The sequence below is a fragment of the Molothrus ater genome, chromosome 23 (genome assembly GCF_012460135.2).
Source record: "Molothrus ater isolate BHLD 08-10-18 breed brown headed cowbird chromosome 23, BPBGC_Mater_1.1, whole genome shotgun sequence".
Classification (NCBI taxonomy): Eukaryota; Metazoa; Chordata; class Aves; order Passeriformes; family Icteridae; genus Molothrus; species Molothrus ater.
In genome coordinates this window covers 7,697,491-7,710,684 of record NC_050500.2, presented here as the reverse complement: position 1 = coordinate 7,710,684, position 13,194 = coordinate 7,697,491, and the positions used below count along the sequence as shown (strand labels likewise).

At 51.4% G+C, this 13,194-nt stretch overlaps 1 protein-coding gene across 1 annotated transcript in view; it reads left to right on the top strand.

The window, feature by feature from the left end:
* Positions 1-301: 301 nt before the first annotated feature.
* Positions 302-13,194, top strand: part of EPHA8 (EPH receptor A8) — a 54,322-nt gene continuing 41,429 nt past the window's right edge. The window contains exons 1-2 of the mRNA XM_036396378.1: positions 302-408; positions 12,817-12,881. Of these exons, the coding sequence (XP_036252271.1) occupies positions 324-408; positions 12,817-12,881 (150 nt within the window). The 5' untranslated portion in view covers positions 302-323. The remainder of the gene's footprint in view (positions 409-12,816; positions 12,882-13,194) is intronic.

The following is a 13,194-nucleotide window of genomic DNA, read 5'->3' as shown; positions in this document are numbered from 1 at the left end:
AGCGGGGGCTGTCGGAGCTCCCCGAGGGCGGGGGGTGCGGGACAGCGGGGAGCGGGAGCCCGAGGCCAGGCGCTGGCTCTGGGCACAGCGAGCGCGTGTGGCGCGGAGAGGGGGGCTCGCTGCAGAGCCCACCCAGCCCATTGGCTTGCGAGCGGTGACGGGCAGGCTGCTCCCTCCCTGCCGCCCGCCCGTGTGGCTGCGAGCAATGTGCGCAAAGTGCCTTTGCATTACCGGCCACTGCCGGAGCTCTGGGCAGAGGTAGCTCGCTCGCAGAGGTGCTGGGACAACCGAGGTGGCCCTGCGCTGGTGGCCCCCGCCGGACCATGGCATGGGCACAGGAGGATCTGACATCCTCGCTCTCCATCGTCATAACCTTGGCTGCCTGCCTCTCGGCCACCAGCAGCGAAGGTAGGAACCGGGGTGGCCCTGGCGTGACGGGGCAGCGTTAGGGGCACTCGCGGGATCGCTGTGGCTGTTTGGATGCACCCACATGGGCTCAGCCCTGCCGAGCTTTGCTTCTCTGTGCTCCCAGGGGAGTGCAGCTCCAGGTTCCTGCCTGCCTGAGTTTGCTAATCCTGGAGCTTTTGCACCAGAGGCAAAACTTCGGAGCTGGTCAGGAGAACCCGACTCTGCAGCAATGCCGGCAGCTCTGCCTCCCTCCTCTGCCCAGGCTCTGCTGCAGCATGCAGGGGTGGCTGCAGAGAGGACAGGGACACCGGCACCAGCTCAGCCATGGCGATCCCCATCACTGGAGCTGGCAGCAGTGCGGGGCCGGGCGTGTTGGCTGAGCAGCATGGGCTGTGATGGAGCGAGTGGGTGGGCACAGGAAGGTGTGTGGAGGATGAGGGGAGCTGGAAAGAGCATTCAGGTGGGAAACTTCTCGTGAGAGAAAGGGCTGGAAACTTCTGAAGTAGGAAGCAGGGACGCAGCTGAGGATCCTCTCCCGACATCTTGGTGTCAGCCACGTCAGGCCTGCTCTCCCCAGCCAGCCACTCTACCCAGCTGCCGGCTGCCCTCATCCCCGGCCCTCGTCCGTGTCCCTGCTCCAGTATTCCAGGCCCCCCTGGGTTTCGGCAGTGCTGCTCCTGCCACCCACCCGCTCGCCTGTCTCCCTCTGTGCTGGCAGCGGCGGCACGGCTGCTTCCCAGGTCTGCTGATCTTCATCGCCAGGGATCTGCTGTTCCCGCTCCCGAGCATGTCCTTGGCACCGGCAGCAGCATCCTTCCTCCCTTCTGCTGTGCTTGAGAACCACGGCCAGCACGGCACAGGCTCTGCAGTGAGCCCTGGGGCCGGTGTCCCTGCCCCATGGAGGTGGTGGGATCTCTCCCTTCTCCTGCCCCTGCATCTCTGCCATCCTTCCAGCACACCGGGGCCCAAGGGCTGCCACCCCTGTGCCTCGTGCACTTTGAAGAACCCTGCTGGGTTGGGTCCTTGTGCTTACTGCCATCATCCAACACCCACTAGCATTTTCCTCGCTTTTTCCCCAATTTCCAGCTATTTGCTGGTCCTAACTCTGTTTTCTGCCAAATGCCTACTTCCTGGCCTTCTTCCTGCTCCTTTTCCCATCTGCTTTGCTGCCCACACAGGGGGATGCATTGGGGTCTCACTACTGGGGATGGGCTGTGACGGTGCAGAATGGGGCCCCAGCACCCCGACTCTCCTAGCCTTTGCTTGGTCTTTGCTCTGGGATGCAGCAGCTGCCCTTTGCCCCATGCCCCGGGCAGGGAGTGGTGCAGGATGCTGCCTGTGCAGCGCCAGGCTCTCAGTGCTGCAGCCCCGCAAAGCCAAACAGCCCTGCCTGGACTTGGCGCATGCTGGGCACTGACAAGTGAGGCAAGGGGCTCCTTGCTGTACTCTACGGAGGAGATCGCTGGATGCTGAGTTGGGCTTTATGGTGTCTGCATGGACAGCCAGGCCCTGCACTGCTGTCTGCCTGTCGCCAGCTGGGACAGACCTGGCTTTCCCACAAGATTTGTTGGAAAAGAAAGCTATCCTCAATCACAGCCTTGGTCAGGAGGTTGCACAGGGCTGGGGATATGCTGGGCTCTGGGGCAGACCAAGCAGTCTGGATCTCAATTAGACCAGACAGGAGGCACTGAATGGCATCAAGAAAAGGTGTGGGAGCCTGCAGAAATCGACTGGTGCTCCATCCACCACCACAATGATGCTCGTGGCCGCGCGGATCCTGGGGCTCTGCTGTGCCCTGGCATGGGGCACTCAGTGCCAGCCAGGTCTGCAACATAAGCAGTGGAGCTGGGATGTGGCTGTGGGCTCTGCCAGTCCCCAGTGCGCCAGTGTTGGGAAGGGCTGGGAGCAGCGTCCGCACTAGATCGGCTGTGGTGGCGGTTGTTGAGCACCCTGGCATGGGATGGGACTGGAAATGTGGGAGATGTTGCAGAGTAGAGCCCAACCTTGGTGCATGCCACCCTCCAGTTGTGCCAGGCTTGGCTGCCCATCCCAGAGCGTGTGGAGGCTACGGGCACGGTGTGAGGGTGTAGCCTGGCTGCCCATCATCTCTGCCTGCTCCCACAGCCTCTCCGTGCCCTGCATTTCTGGCTGTGCTGCCGAGCAAACCCAGTGCTGGTTTGGGAACTACAAGGTAGAAAATTACAACCACAAAGCAAATTTCAGGCCACGGTGTGCTACACTCTGCATGCATGTATTGGGAGGCAGTTGGTGTATAAAAACATGTATTAACCTGTTTAAAAAACCAGCTTCAACCCTAGTTTTTTTACTTGCCAAGAGCTCCCAGTGCCTTTCTCTTTCCTGAAATATTTGTTCCAAGAAGTTTTAAGCTTATATTTTTTTATTCCTTTCAGTCTTGTGTGCAGGCGTGTCTGAGAAATAAGAGGAAAAGGGAATCGCTATTCCATGGGAAATCCCCCATTTCAGCACGGCAGCCATTGCGAAATGCATTGAAAGCCAAAACTCAGATTTTTTTTAAAGAGGGGTAAAAATTTGCAGGATGTGGAAGATTTTTATTTGGAGTACTGAAAAAAGAATTGTCTGAAATTATTAAATTGCTTTAGAGCAGGGAGGTAGAAAAATTATTTTCGATATATATAATATTTCAATATAAGATATTTCAATAATATGAAGTATGAGAGACTAAAAATATTTACACTATTGCAGATGGAGTTGCATATGTGAAAATATGAAAGCGGGTATTTTATATTATAGCACAAATTGAAGTTAAATAATAAAATACAAAATATTTTCATTAAATTGAAAGAAAATCAGACAAGCAGAAATCACCACATTTGGAACTTGGGTGGGGGGTAACAAAATTGTATTTTCTGTCAAAAAATGGCACTTCAAATGCTGCTGCTGGGGGTCTACTCCCTCCCAGGTGGTGCCCCCAGCTCAGCTCTGCCCTCCGTCCATGAGACGGGTGACTTTCCTCCCCATCACAACATGGACCCCGTGGCCCGTGGGTGAGCTTGGAGAGCTCCATGTGGGGACCTGGTGAAGCAGGGGAGAGGGATTTGGGGACATTTCCCCCAGCTTTTTGGGGCACATAGGGCTGGCTGAGCCAAACAGCAGGTGATGGGGATGGGGTGACATATAGGGGAGGATGCTGAGCCGAGGAGAGGATGCTCATCTTTTCCTTGTACCACAGTGATGGGGTTTTGTTCCTCCACTCAACAGGGATGGGGTGCGGGAAAGCACCAGAATCCTTGGGAAAGCCCAGCCGCTTGCTGCGCCGCAGAAACGGGGGCCACAGGAAGGGTTCATGGGGGTCTCTCCCGCTAATCTCTCATTGTAATCTCATTAATTGCCCCTCTGCTCAAACAGAAAAAAAGGTAAAAACTAATCTGCATGTTTATTCAATGCTTCTTTCCTACTTCTCTGCAGCAATGCCGAAGTCGAGGCTGTGGGAAAAGCAAGACATTGAAAGGGAGAGGAAATCGCCTTTTCCGTTTTAAAAAGGTTGTGGGGGTCTCTGTCTCTGAGGAAAGGAAACAAGAGTGTTTAAGCTTATGGACTTTTGATGATGGGGGATGGAGAAACATTGGTTTAAAACAGGGAGCTGGTTTAGGCTACATTAGTGAAAAAAAAATCTGGGGGTGTTTAATTTTTTGATTGCTCCCAAAATGCTGATATAAAGCAAATATTTGCATAATTTTAGGTAGGCTCACAGGGATATGTTTCTGGTGCCATCTTCATTTCCATCCCTCCTGTATTAATAGCTTATAAAACTTCTGGAAAATCAACCTCCAAAATTTGCAGAAAAATAACACACCTGTGTACAAAACACACCTACTTTGGCAGGTTTTTCATTCTCCTTGAATTCTCGTTTCCTGAAATTGCAAGGGGTTGTTTCCAGTGACAATAAATGAGCACCCATTTTGGTGATGGTGGAAATGCATCTGATGAAGCCAAATTTAAGTACAGCTGAAAACCTGATGAATTGCTTTGGGGAGGAAAAAATTCCTTATTTTTTCGATTGCTGAAAAGTGGTTAGCAAAATATTTTATTCAAAAAAACCCTCAACAAGCCAGCAGCAAACCCCAGCCCCAAAGATGCTCAGGAAGGGTGGAAGCTCATCCCACACATCCCAGGTCAGTGCTGGGTGCCGGCGGCAGGGCTTGGGGAGCGCTGGTTTTCTGGAGACATCCCGCCACCTCCGCTCTTTGTTCTGCTCGGGTCCTGTGTTCTGCCTGTCCCTGCTGGCCTCGCTGGCAGTCTTCGGTGCTGCCTTTATCTCCAGGGGCACATCCATTCATATGATAACTCTATTCATACCCTGACAGTTTTTGATAGTTCATTCTTCTAACCCAGCCTGTTTGCCTGGCCAACACTCAAAATGATTCCTCTGTCACAGAGGCGATTAACCCCTTCAGCCTTACTAGTCCCAAAGGCAGTGGTTAGATAATGCACTTGTATTACCTTCAAAACGAAACAAAACCCGTGTCGGTGCGTGATACTCAGTGTCATAAACAGCTGTGTAAAGGATGGAACTCCTTGATGGATCAGATCCAGGCACACCAATAAAGCCTAAGTATGTAACTCCTTAATGGATCAGATCCAGGCACACCAATAAAGCCTAATGAGGTGTATTTGGCCCAGGGATAGTGGCCAGAAAAGTATTCACTGTTTATCTAAAAACAATCGGCAAAGGCAGTGCTGCTTTTAATAATCCCTTCCAAGGGCTCGTCAGCCCCAGCCTTTAAAAATCAGGTCCCTCTTTCCCTGATACAAATTTCCCTGGCTTCACCTTCCAGTCATTTGTTCTTGTTAGGCTTTTCCTGCAGGATTAAAGAGCCCATCTTTTTCGGCGGTGAAAGTGGTAAACTCAACCTGTGCACCTCGCAGCCCTTGTGGGCATGAACAGATTGAGCTCTGCAGGTTCCCTTCTGTGATTTTTCTTTACCTCCAGCCCTGGTTATCATAGTTGTGCCTATGGTATCTTCTGCTTTATGTCCAGTTTCTCATATTTAAAATGCTTATTTAACCACACCAGTGAGTGACAACAGTGCTGGCTGCAGCTGGATAGATGAATCCATCCCAGCTCCATCTCAGCATCAATGATGCCGCAAGTTCCAGGGTCTTTCCTTGGATGAAATACCTTCTGTGTTATGCACCTTCCATGCAATTATTAAAGACTTTTGTGATATTTAATTACCAGTGGTATGAGATATTCAGCCTGTCCCCTCAAAGGCAGTTAGTATTGGTATTTTTGTCTGTGAAAATGTTCCATTTTAGAAAGCTATTTTTAAGAGAGCAAAGGCAAAAGCCTTTAAAAGAAATTATCTTGCTTTTAAAATGTCATTGGGGTACAAACAGCTCAGGCACAGTTTAGGGTGGCCAACTGGTGCGAGAGCAAAAATGTCCTCAGAGAAATTAGGGAAAAAGCATATGATAGCCTGAAAAACTGCCATGCAAAGCCCCTCCAGATAATCCAGATAAGCGAGCACATTTGTAAAACCCACGTTTCCCTAGTGAGGATTCCAGAGAGGATAACACTCAAAGCTTTACCAGGACTGCAGGGACACAGGGACCGGTGGGAAGGGCAGAATGGCATTTTCAGGGTGCTGCAAGGTTTGCCCTGGCTCTGATACAGGCACAGATCTCCAGTGCCAGGTTTGCCTGAGTCAAAGTGGGTGGCATGGGAAGAAGTGGCAGTATGGCATAAGAAATCTTCCAGACCCCAAACAGGCAGGAGATAACTGAGGGGGCACGCAGCTTGTGTGTGGGGAGTGAGATAGTCTGGGAAAAGGACTTGGGACAGTGTTAGCAGCATACGTGGCATGAGCTTCAATGTCCAAAAAATGCAGCAGAGGTTGGAAAACTCAGTGACTAAAGCTGAAAATGCATTTGTGTCTATTTTATTATACCAAACAGATGTGAGAAAAGAGAAGAAGGAGTCAGGACTAGTGTGAGGACACTGGGACAAACCCCTCTGGACACAGCTCCCCTTTCTTGGAATCTGTACGACAGAGGTGTTGCTGACTGCAAGCAGAAGACATTTATCTTGTGTTAGAAAACTCCTGTGTAATTTTTAAAGGCTGTCACAATATTGCATTACTGGTACCATGAGGTGTTTAGGCTGTGCCTGTACCTGAGCTGCAGCTCAGAGGGAAGTCCCCATTTGGGCGCAGGTCCATTACCTGTTCCTTAAGCTTCTGGCTTTGGTCAAGGATGCCAGGAGCCACTCTTTGGTGGTGTGGGAGTTGAATAGATCTGTTCTCACAGGGCTTTAGCCAGATGAGATATCAAGGGGTGGCTGTGCCAGGCATTGGCTCCTCTCTGCTGATGGACAGGGCCATGTCGTTGTGCTGTCCCTCAGGCTGGGGACGTTGTGGAAGAAAATACATGTGTGACTCCCAGATGGCCAAATCCAGACCTGAGGGCACCAGTTGTGCCTCCTCCATGGCCACAGGGACCCCAGTGCTCCATCCCCAGCCTCACTGCAGTCTTGCCTCTTCCCCTGCTCACTTTTGTTGTTTCCGTGGAATTTCTTGAATCCCTGACCTTTCTCATACCCTATCCCCAGGGCCTTCCCACCTCCTCCTCTGGCTTCTGCCCTGAATTACAACGAGCTCAGTCACCCCTGGAGCCTGAAATAGTTCCTTTCCCTGACTCCGGGACCAGGGACACAGAAGTGTGGGGTCACCCTCACTTGGAACCCTGTCCAGCCCTGCGCACTCATCCCCGAGCCCTGGACAGCCCAGGGCGTCCTGACATTTCCAGTTTCAGCTTGCACTGGAACCAATGAGTGCCACAGTGCCAGGCTGCACACCTGTACTGGGGATGGGTACACACCTGTACTGGGTGGCTGCACACCTGTACTGGGGATGGCTGCACACCTGTACTGGGGATGCACACCTGTACTGTAACACCCTGCCCAGTGGTGGGTAGTGTGTTTAATTTGGGTCTCCTACACCAGCATGCCCAGTTCTCCCTGTCTGTCCCCCTGCACACAAGCATTGGGAGTCTCTAAGCGAGGAGGATACATGACCATTTTACATCTCTATTTTCTCACCTGTAGTTTTGAGAGGGAACATCTTTTTGTTGTTCGGCTTTTGATGTGCTTTTTTTTTTCTGGGAAGAAAAAAACCTGCCCTATAATTTCAAGGGTTTTAGCCTTAGAAATACTTTATTCAGGGTGTTTTGTTTTGTTTCATTTTTTGCATTATTTCACAACACCTCAGACCTACCATGGGTAGGTAAGGTGCTCTTGCACTGCACATTATCTTAGATGATATCATGCAGGGGCTGGAAGGATCAGGTTGATAATTTTATTTTTAAAACCTGAACTGAGGCTTTTTGTTAGCACTGATTGAACAAACAAGCTTTCTTCCTACATCAAAGTATCTCCTGCTCTGGGTATAGTGAAAAGGGGTGACCCTCTGGGCAGTCCTTATGGGCATTGCCGCTCCTGATGCATTACAAAATGATATAAAATTAAATGCAGAAAGTTCACAGCAAAAATCTGGAGGTCTGAGAAGAAATCCTGAAATGGGAATTAGGGCACAGCCAAAAAGCAGTACTGCTTTCATTTGAAAATATTTCTTTTTAGCTTGGTGGGTTGGTTTTTGGTGTTTTTTTTTTGTTTTGTTTTGTTTTGTTTTTTCCTTTGGTTTGTTTGGTATTTTTCTTCTCTGTTTTTTTTTTCTTTTCCTTTTTTTTGTTTTGTTTTGTTTTGTTTTCTAGCTTGATTCTGGCATTTCCAGAAGTGTGGAAATCCAAAATTCCTGCCAGATTTCATATTTCCTGGATCTACCCGCAATGCTTTTCTAAACTCCTTCTCTGGGCAGCCGAGGCCGGTGGGTGCCGAGTGTAGCCCCATCCCCACTGTGTCCTTACTATGTACAGCCTTGTGGATGAGCAGCTGCAGGAAAAATCCTGCCTGAATCTGGCTGCTGGTCTGGCAGAGCAGCAACCCACTGCTGACCTGGATCTGTGGGGAACATCCCTGCACACAGCTCCCGAAAGGGGGGAGCTGACCTGCCCTCCAGGTAGGCTGCTCCTCCCTCTGAGCCCTGCCCGTTGGCCTCATGTCTTGGGGAATAAATGGCTATTTTTCATTCCTTAAAGATAAATACTGTCCCAGGGATCAGGAGGCTGAAAGCAAGCTTCCCATCCTGTCCTCTTGCCATATTCCAAGGCCAGTAAGACTTGACTTTGTGTCTCAGCTTTGCCTCCTGATTTGGAAAGGTCACAGCTGCCTATTCAGCTGGCCTCTGCATTAAATGGCGGGACACAAACAGCTGACCCACCCTGGCCCCACCTGCCTCTTCCAAGTTTTGCCGCAGATTACAAGAAATGATTGCCACTGGCTGTTGTTCCCCTCCTCTCAGGAAGCCTTTTGCTGCCTCTCTTCCCATGCGGATAACCCTCCCTGTGTCATTCCCCCATGAAGAGGGGCTGGGGCTGTGGGGCTGCTATGGGCTGTGCAGACCTGCTTGGAGTTGTGGAGCTGAGCCTGCTGGTCTTTGGGTAGTGGGGAGCAGCCAAGCTGTGCTGGTAAGAGTTTAATTATCGATGCAAAAGGCATTGTTGCATGGGGGGGGGGGGGGAGCCTTGCTGTGAATCTTGGGAGGCCTTTGAAGTTGTGATGGAGAGGAACTGAAGCCCAAGGGAACAGGGCTGCTCCCAGTGACCCTTCCTCCCTACGCCTGCGCTACAAAGCCCCTGCCTAAGAGGGAGATGGTGGAGTAATTAGAGGGAGGACCACAGTGGGTTAACAATTAGTGAGGGTGCTCAGAGCCCTCTTTGGTCCCCCACTGTTTTTCCAGAGGCTGGGACTCAGCACATCCACTGTGTGTGTCACACATCCACTATGTGTCACAACAGACTTGTTCTACCACCCCACCATGAACACAGGGGTGGGCTGAGGATGCACAAGCTCCCCTAGATACCACAAGCCCATTCCTGAGCCCAGGATGCTTGGATGTGAGATTCCGATGTGCTCCCACATCTGTTTGTAGGGATGCAATACATCCCTGCAGGAGCTGTGGCCAGCAGTGAAAGTGTTGGGAAGGGTATATAAGCACTCACTCTTTATACATGATATAGATATATATGATACAGATATAAATATAGATATGGATATAAATATATAGATAATATAGAGATATACGTATGTTATAGATACAGATATAGATATAGATACAGATACAGATACAGATAGAAATAGATATAGATACAGATATATGGCACGAGATATATGGTCCCAAGTAAAACTCAAATCCTCTGGATACTAGTCCCAGTCTCAGGTCCCTCACTTATCCCAAGCAGGATATAGAATTTGGTTGATATGGGTATGGAAATGGATACAGATATAGATCCAACAGTAGAGATATAGGTATAAATACAATATATACATACATCATATACTGACTTGCACACTTTGACTCCTGCCTAGTCTGTATCTATGAGGCTGCAATGTCCACTACTCATGCACCATTGCACGATGCAACTTTATGCAGCATGAGGGTCTGCCCTACGTGAGGCTCTGTCTGCAGACCCCAGTTGTGCTGGGAAACGACCTGCTCTCTCCTAGGTGCTTACATTTGAATGGGCAATCAGACTTGACAGCTTTTCCACCAGGGCGAGAATTTCCCCTGACACCTCCTGGTGTTTTGGCTCAATATGCCGAGGCAAGGCCAAGGCACAGAATAGGGAAATGACAAAATGGTGCTGAGGAAAACAAAATGGAGCTCACGGTTTGAGACTGATACGTGCAGACAGTCCATAGCATCAAAGAGAATTGCCCAGCTGTAGGAGAGAGGTCTCCCAAACCAGCACATTTTCTGAAAAAATGTTTGAGCTGAAAGGGGTCCTTTGTGGTGGTCTTGCTCACTCTGCGGCTTCGAAGGCGGGCGCTGAGCATCACCCCCGAGAGGCAGCGCGGCCAGGAGCTCACTGCACAGGGCTGAGCAGGCACTGGCCACAGCAGGGGTGGCGGCTTCCCTTGAGCTGGGCCGTAACCTGGGCTGTAACCAGCTGGGTTTTGGGAGAGCGTTGGTGTCCCCATATAGGAGCATGTCACAGTGCTGCTGGATGGACACTGGTATCCACAGGGGGTGTGCTATTCATGAGTTAACAGGAGCTCTAGGACACACAGTGCCTTTGTGTTTGTGCAGTTTGCTGTGTGGGCTTAAAATGCAGGGCTCTGTGCACTTGGCTGAAGTGAGGGAGTAGAAGAAACTTATCCCTCTTCCTGCAAAGGGGAATCTGACAATGGGTGGGATGCAAACTGACATAGGTTGTCTGGGAACCAAAGCAACTGAAAGGAGAAGACTCCTCAGGTCATGACAACATCTTTGTGAGACTGGGTGATGACCACATGGTCAGGGTGGTGGGATGGGGTGTAGCAAGCTGGCTCCAGGTCCCACACACTGTTGGCAGACAAGTCTGGGGTACACCCCACTATATGCTCTCAGCATTGTTCCTCATAATGCGATGATCCCGCTGGACCCCAGTTCATGCAGGCTCCTCATCCTGCTTGCAGAGCAGTGGGAGGCAGCCACATCCATTGCTGAGCATCCCACCGTGGGAAAGAGGGTGCAGAGACCACGGTGGGGGGGAGAGAGGGTCTGCAAAAGCTGTCTCCTCCCTGCAACCTGCCTGCTGAGGGTCACCAGGACTGTGGTCCTGCACTGCCAACAGGGAACCTCCCAAGCCTGGGCTCCTGCTGGGTGAATTACCCAGGGAAAATAGGCAGAAAATCTTCAGATTAACAATAACAAATAAAAATGGATTTGAGATCTCTGAGGTAATTACTCTGTGCTGAGGGCAAGGGGCCTCTTTAGCAGTGGGAGCAGTGCTGCACAGGGAGTGAAGGGGCTTGGCCTGCTGTTGGGCCAATGGAACCACACAAGAAATCCTGGAAATTCTTTCAAATTGTTCTGCTAACATTAATAAATGCCTCAAAAGCTCCTAATCTGCTCTGTCAGGAGCATGACGTCTGGGTGTTTCACAGCCAGCTCACGTCTCTGCTCCTCTCTCCTCCCCTCTCCTTCCCTGCCTGGTAATAGTAAATGAAAGTGGCACCCGTTCCTCAGGCTACAGAGAGCAGCCTCATGCTGAGCCCAGGCTCTGCAGGGACTGGAGCCACTGTCCTGATATGCCCTGTCCCTGCTGTGACAAGCTGGTCCTGGCAACAAGACCACCATCCCTCCTGAGCCCAGGGACCAGCCCAGCCCTGTTGCTGCAGAGGGATGCTGTCACAAGGTGTTTCCAGGTCCAGTTTGGTGCTCCTCAAGGGTGAGGAAAGGCAGCCAGCAAGGATGAAGCTTCCTGCGGCATTGACCTCACTGGGTGGCTTCAGAATAAAGGGAATGGGGAAAGCTGGAGACACTGGGGGTCCCTGTGGGAGTCTGGTGCTCTTGGGGGGGGTGTTGAGGCATCAGGGTCCTGGTGCCCACTGCACCAAGGGTCAAGGCACCTTGCTGGCAGCCTCCCCCAAGCCTCCATCCCTCTGGGTCTGCACCATGGAGCTGGGGCTGGGGCTCCTTCCCCAGGTGCTGAGCAACTCAAGCTTATCAGGCAAGGCAAGGCTCTCCTCTGCTTGATGCTGTGGGATCTGAGCGTGGGGCTCAGATGGCTCAGAGGCAGCAGTTCCATGGCATCCTGCTTTCCTCCACTGCTGCCACTGCACAGGTTTCCACAGGAAGCTTCTGAGCACCTTGGAAGGCATCCTCACCTCTCCTACCACGCAATCTGCTCCCCTCTTCCTGCAGTTTGCCTCTGTCTCCTCTTTAAGTTGGGCTCCTGGTGATGGCAGGGATTTGGAGGGGTTGGCTTTGATGGACTTCTCCAGTGGGGTGTCAGCCAGGACCATGGGGAGTCTCTTTGTGCTGGAGCTGGGCACTGCAGCGTGCAATTACAGCAGCTGCTGGAGTGCAGACTTCAAACCAGTGATGCTGAGAGGGAGCTGAGCCTAAAGGGCTTCCAGAAGAGAAGTGTCCAGCTGAGAAATGATGCTCCAGTTGCATCAGTCTTGGCCCACGGTGGGACTGGTGGACAACCTGATGCTGGGAATTTGTTTCCACAACCTTCCTTGCTTTGCATTCCCTCCAACCTGCTCTTTGCAGCTTCCTCCCCCCTCAAAGGTCACACTGCTCTCAGTGCTGGGGCCAGGACTCAACTCTATCCTGAACCACCAGCTCTGGGGAGCATCCCTTATTGCCATCCCCAAACTCCATACCTGCCTCATATCCAGCCAGGCAGTCTCTGAAGAAAGATTGATGGATGGGGGGCATTTTCAAGGAAATGGCAAGTGAAGAGGGCTTCTTCATGGTGACTCTGTTCCTTAGGGATGGGGACAAAGCTTTCTAACACAGCTTTTGCTCCTGTGTTTTCCAGTGAACTTGCTAGACACGTCAACAATCCTGGGAGACTGGGGCTGGATGACTTATCCCTCACATGGGGTAAGTATGAGGTGACTGTTGGCAGAGGGGGACCCCAGTGGGATGGGTCACCATGGGTCACCGGGTCAGGGGTCAGGGCATGAGTAGGGAATGGACATCTCAGCCCCAAGTCAGTGCTGATGAGGCAAACAGACCATGTCTGTTGGGAAAATGCCAGCCTGATAGACTGGCAGAGGGATACAGCTGTTTTGAAAATGGCATTTAACCCTCCATGTCCCCTGGTAAGGACCAGGCTGTCACCAGGTCCTGAACTCTGAAGGGACTCAAGAGCTGGGCCATGCTGAGAAGTGTCTCATTCCTCACTGCACTGGGT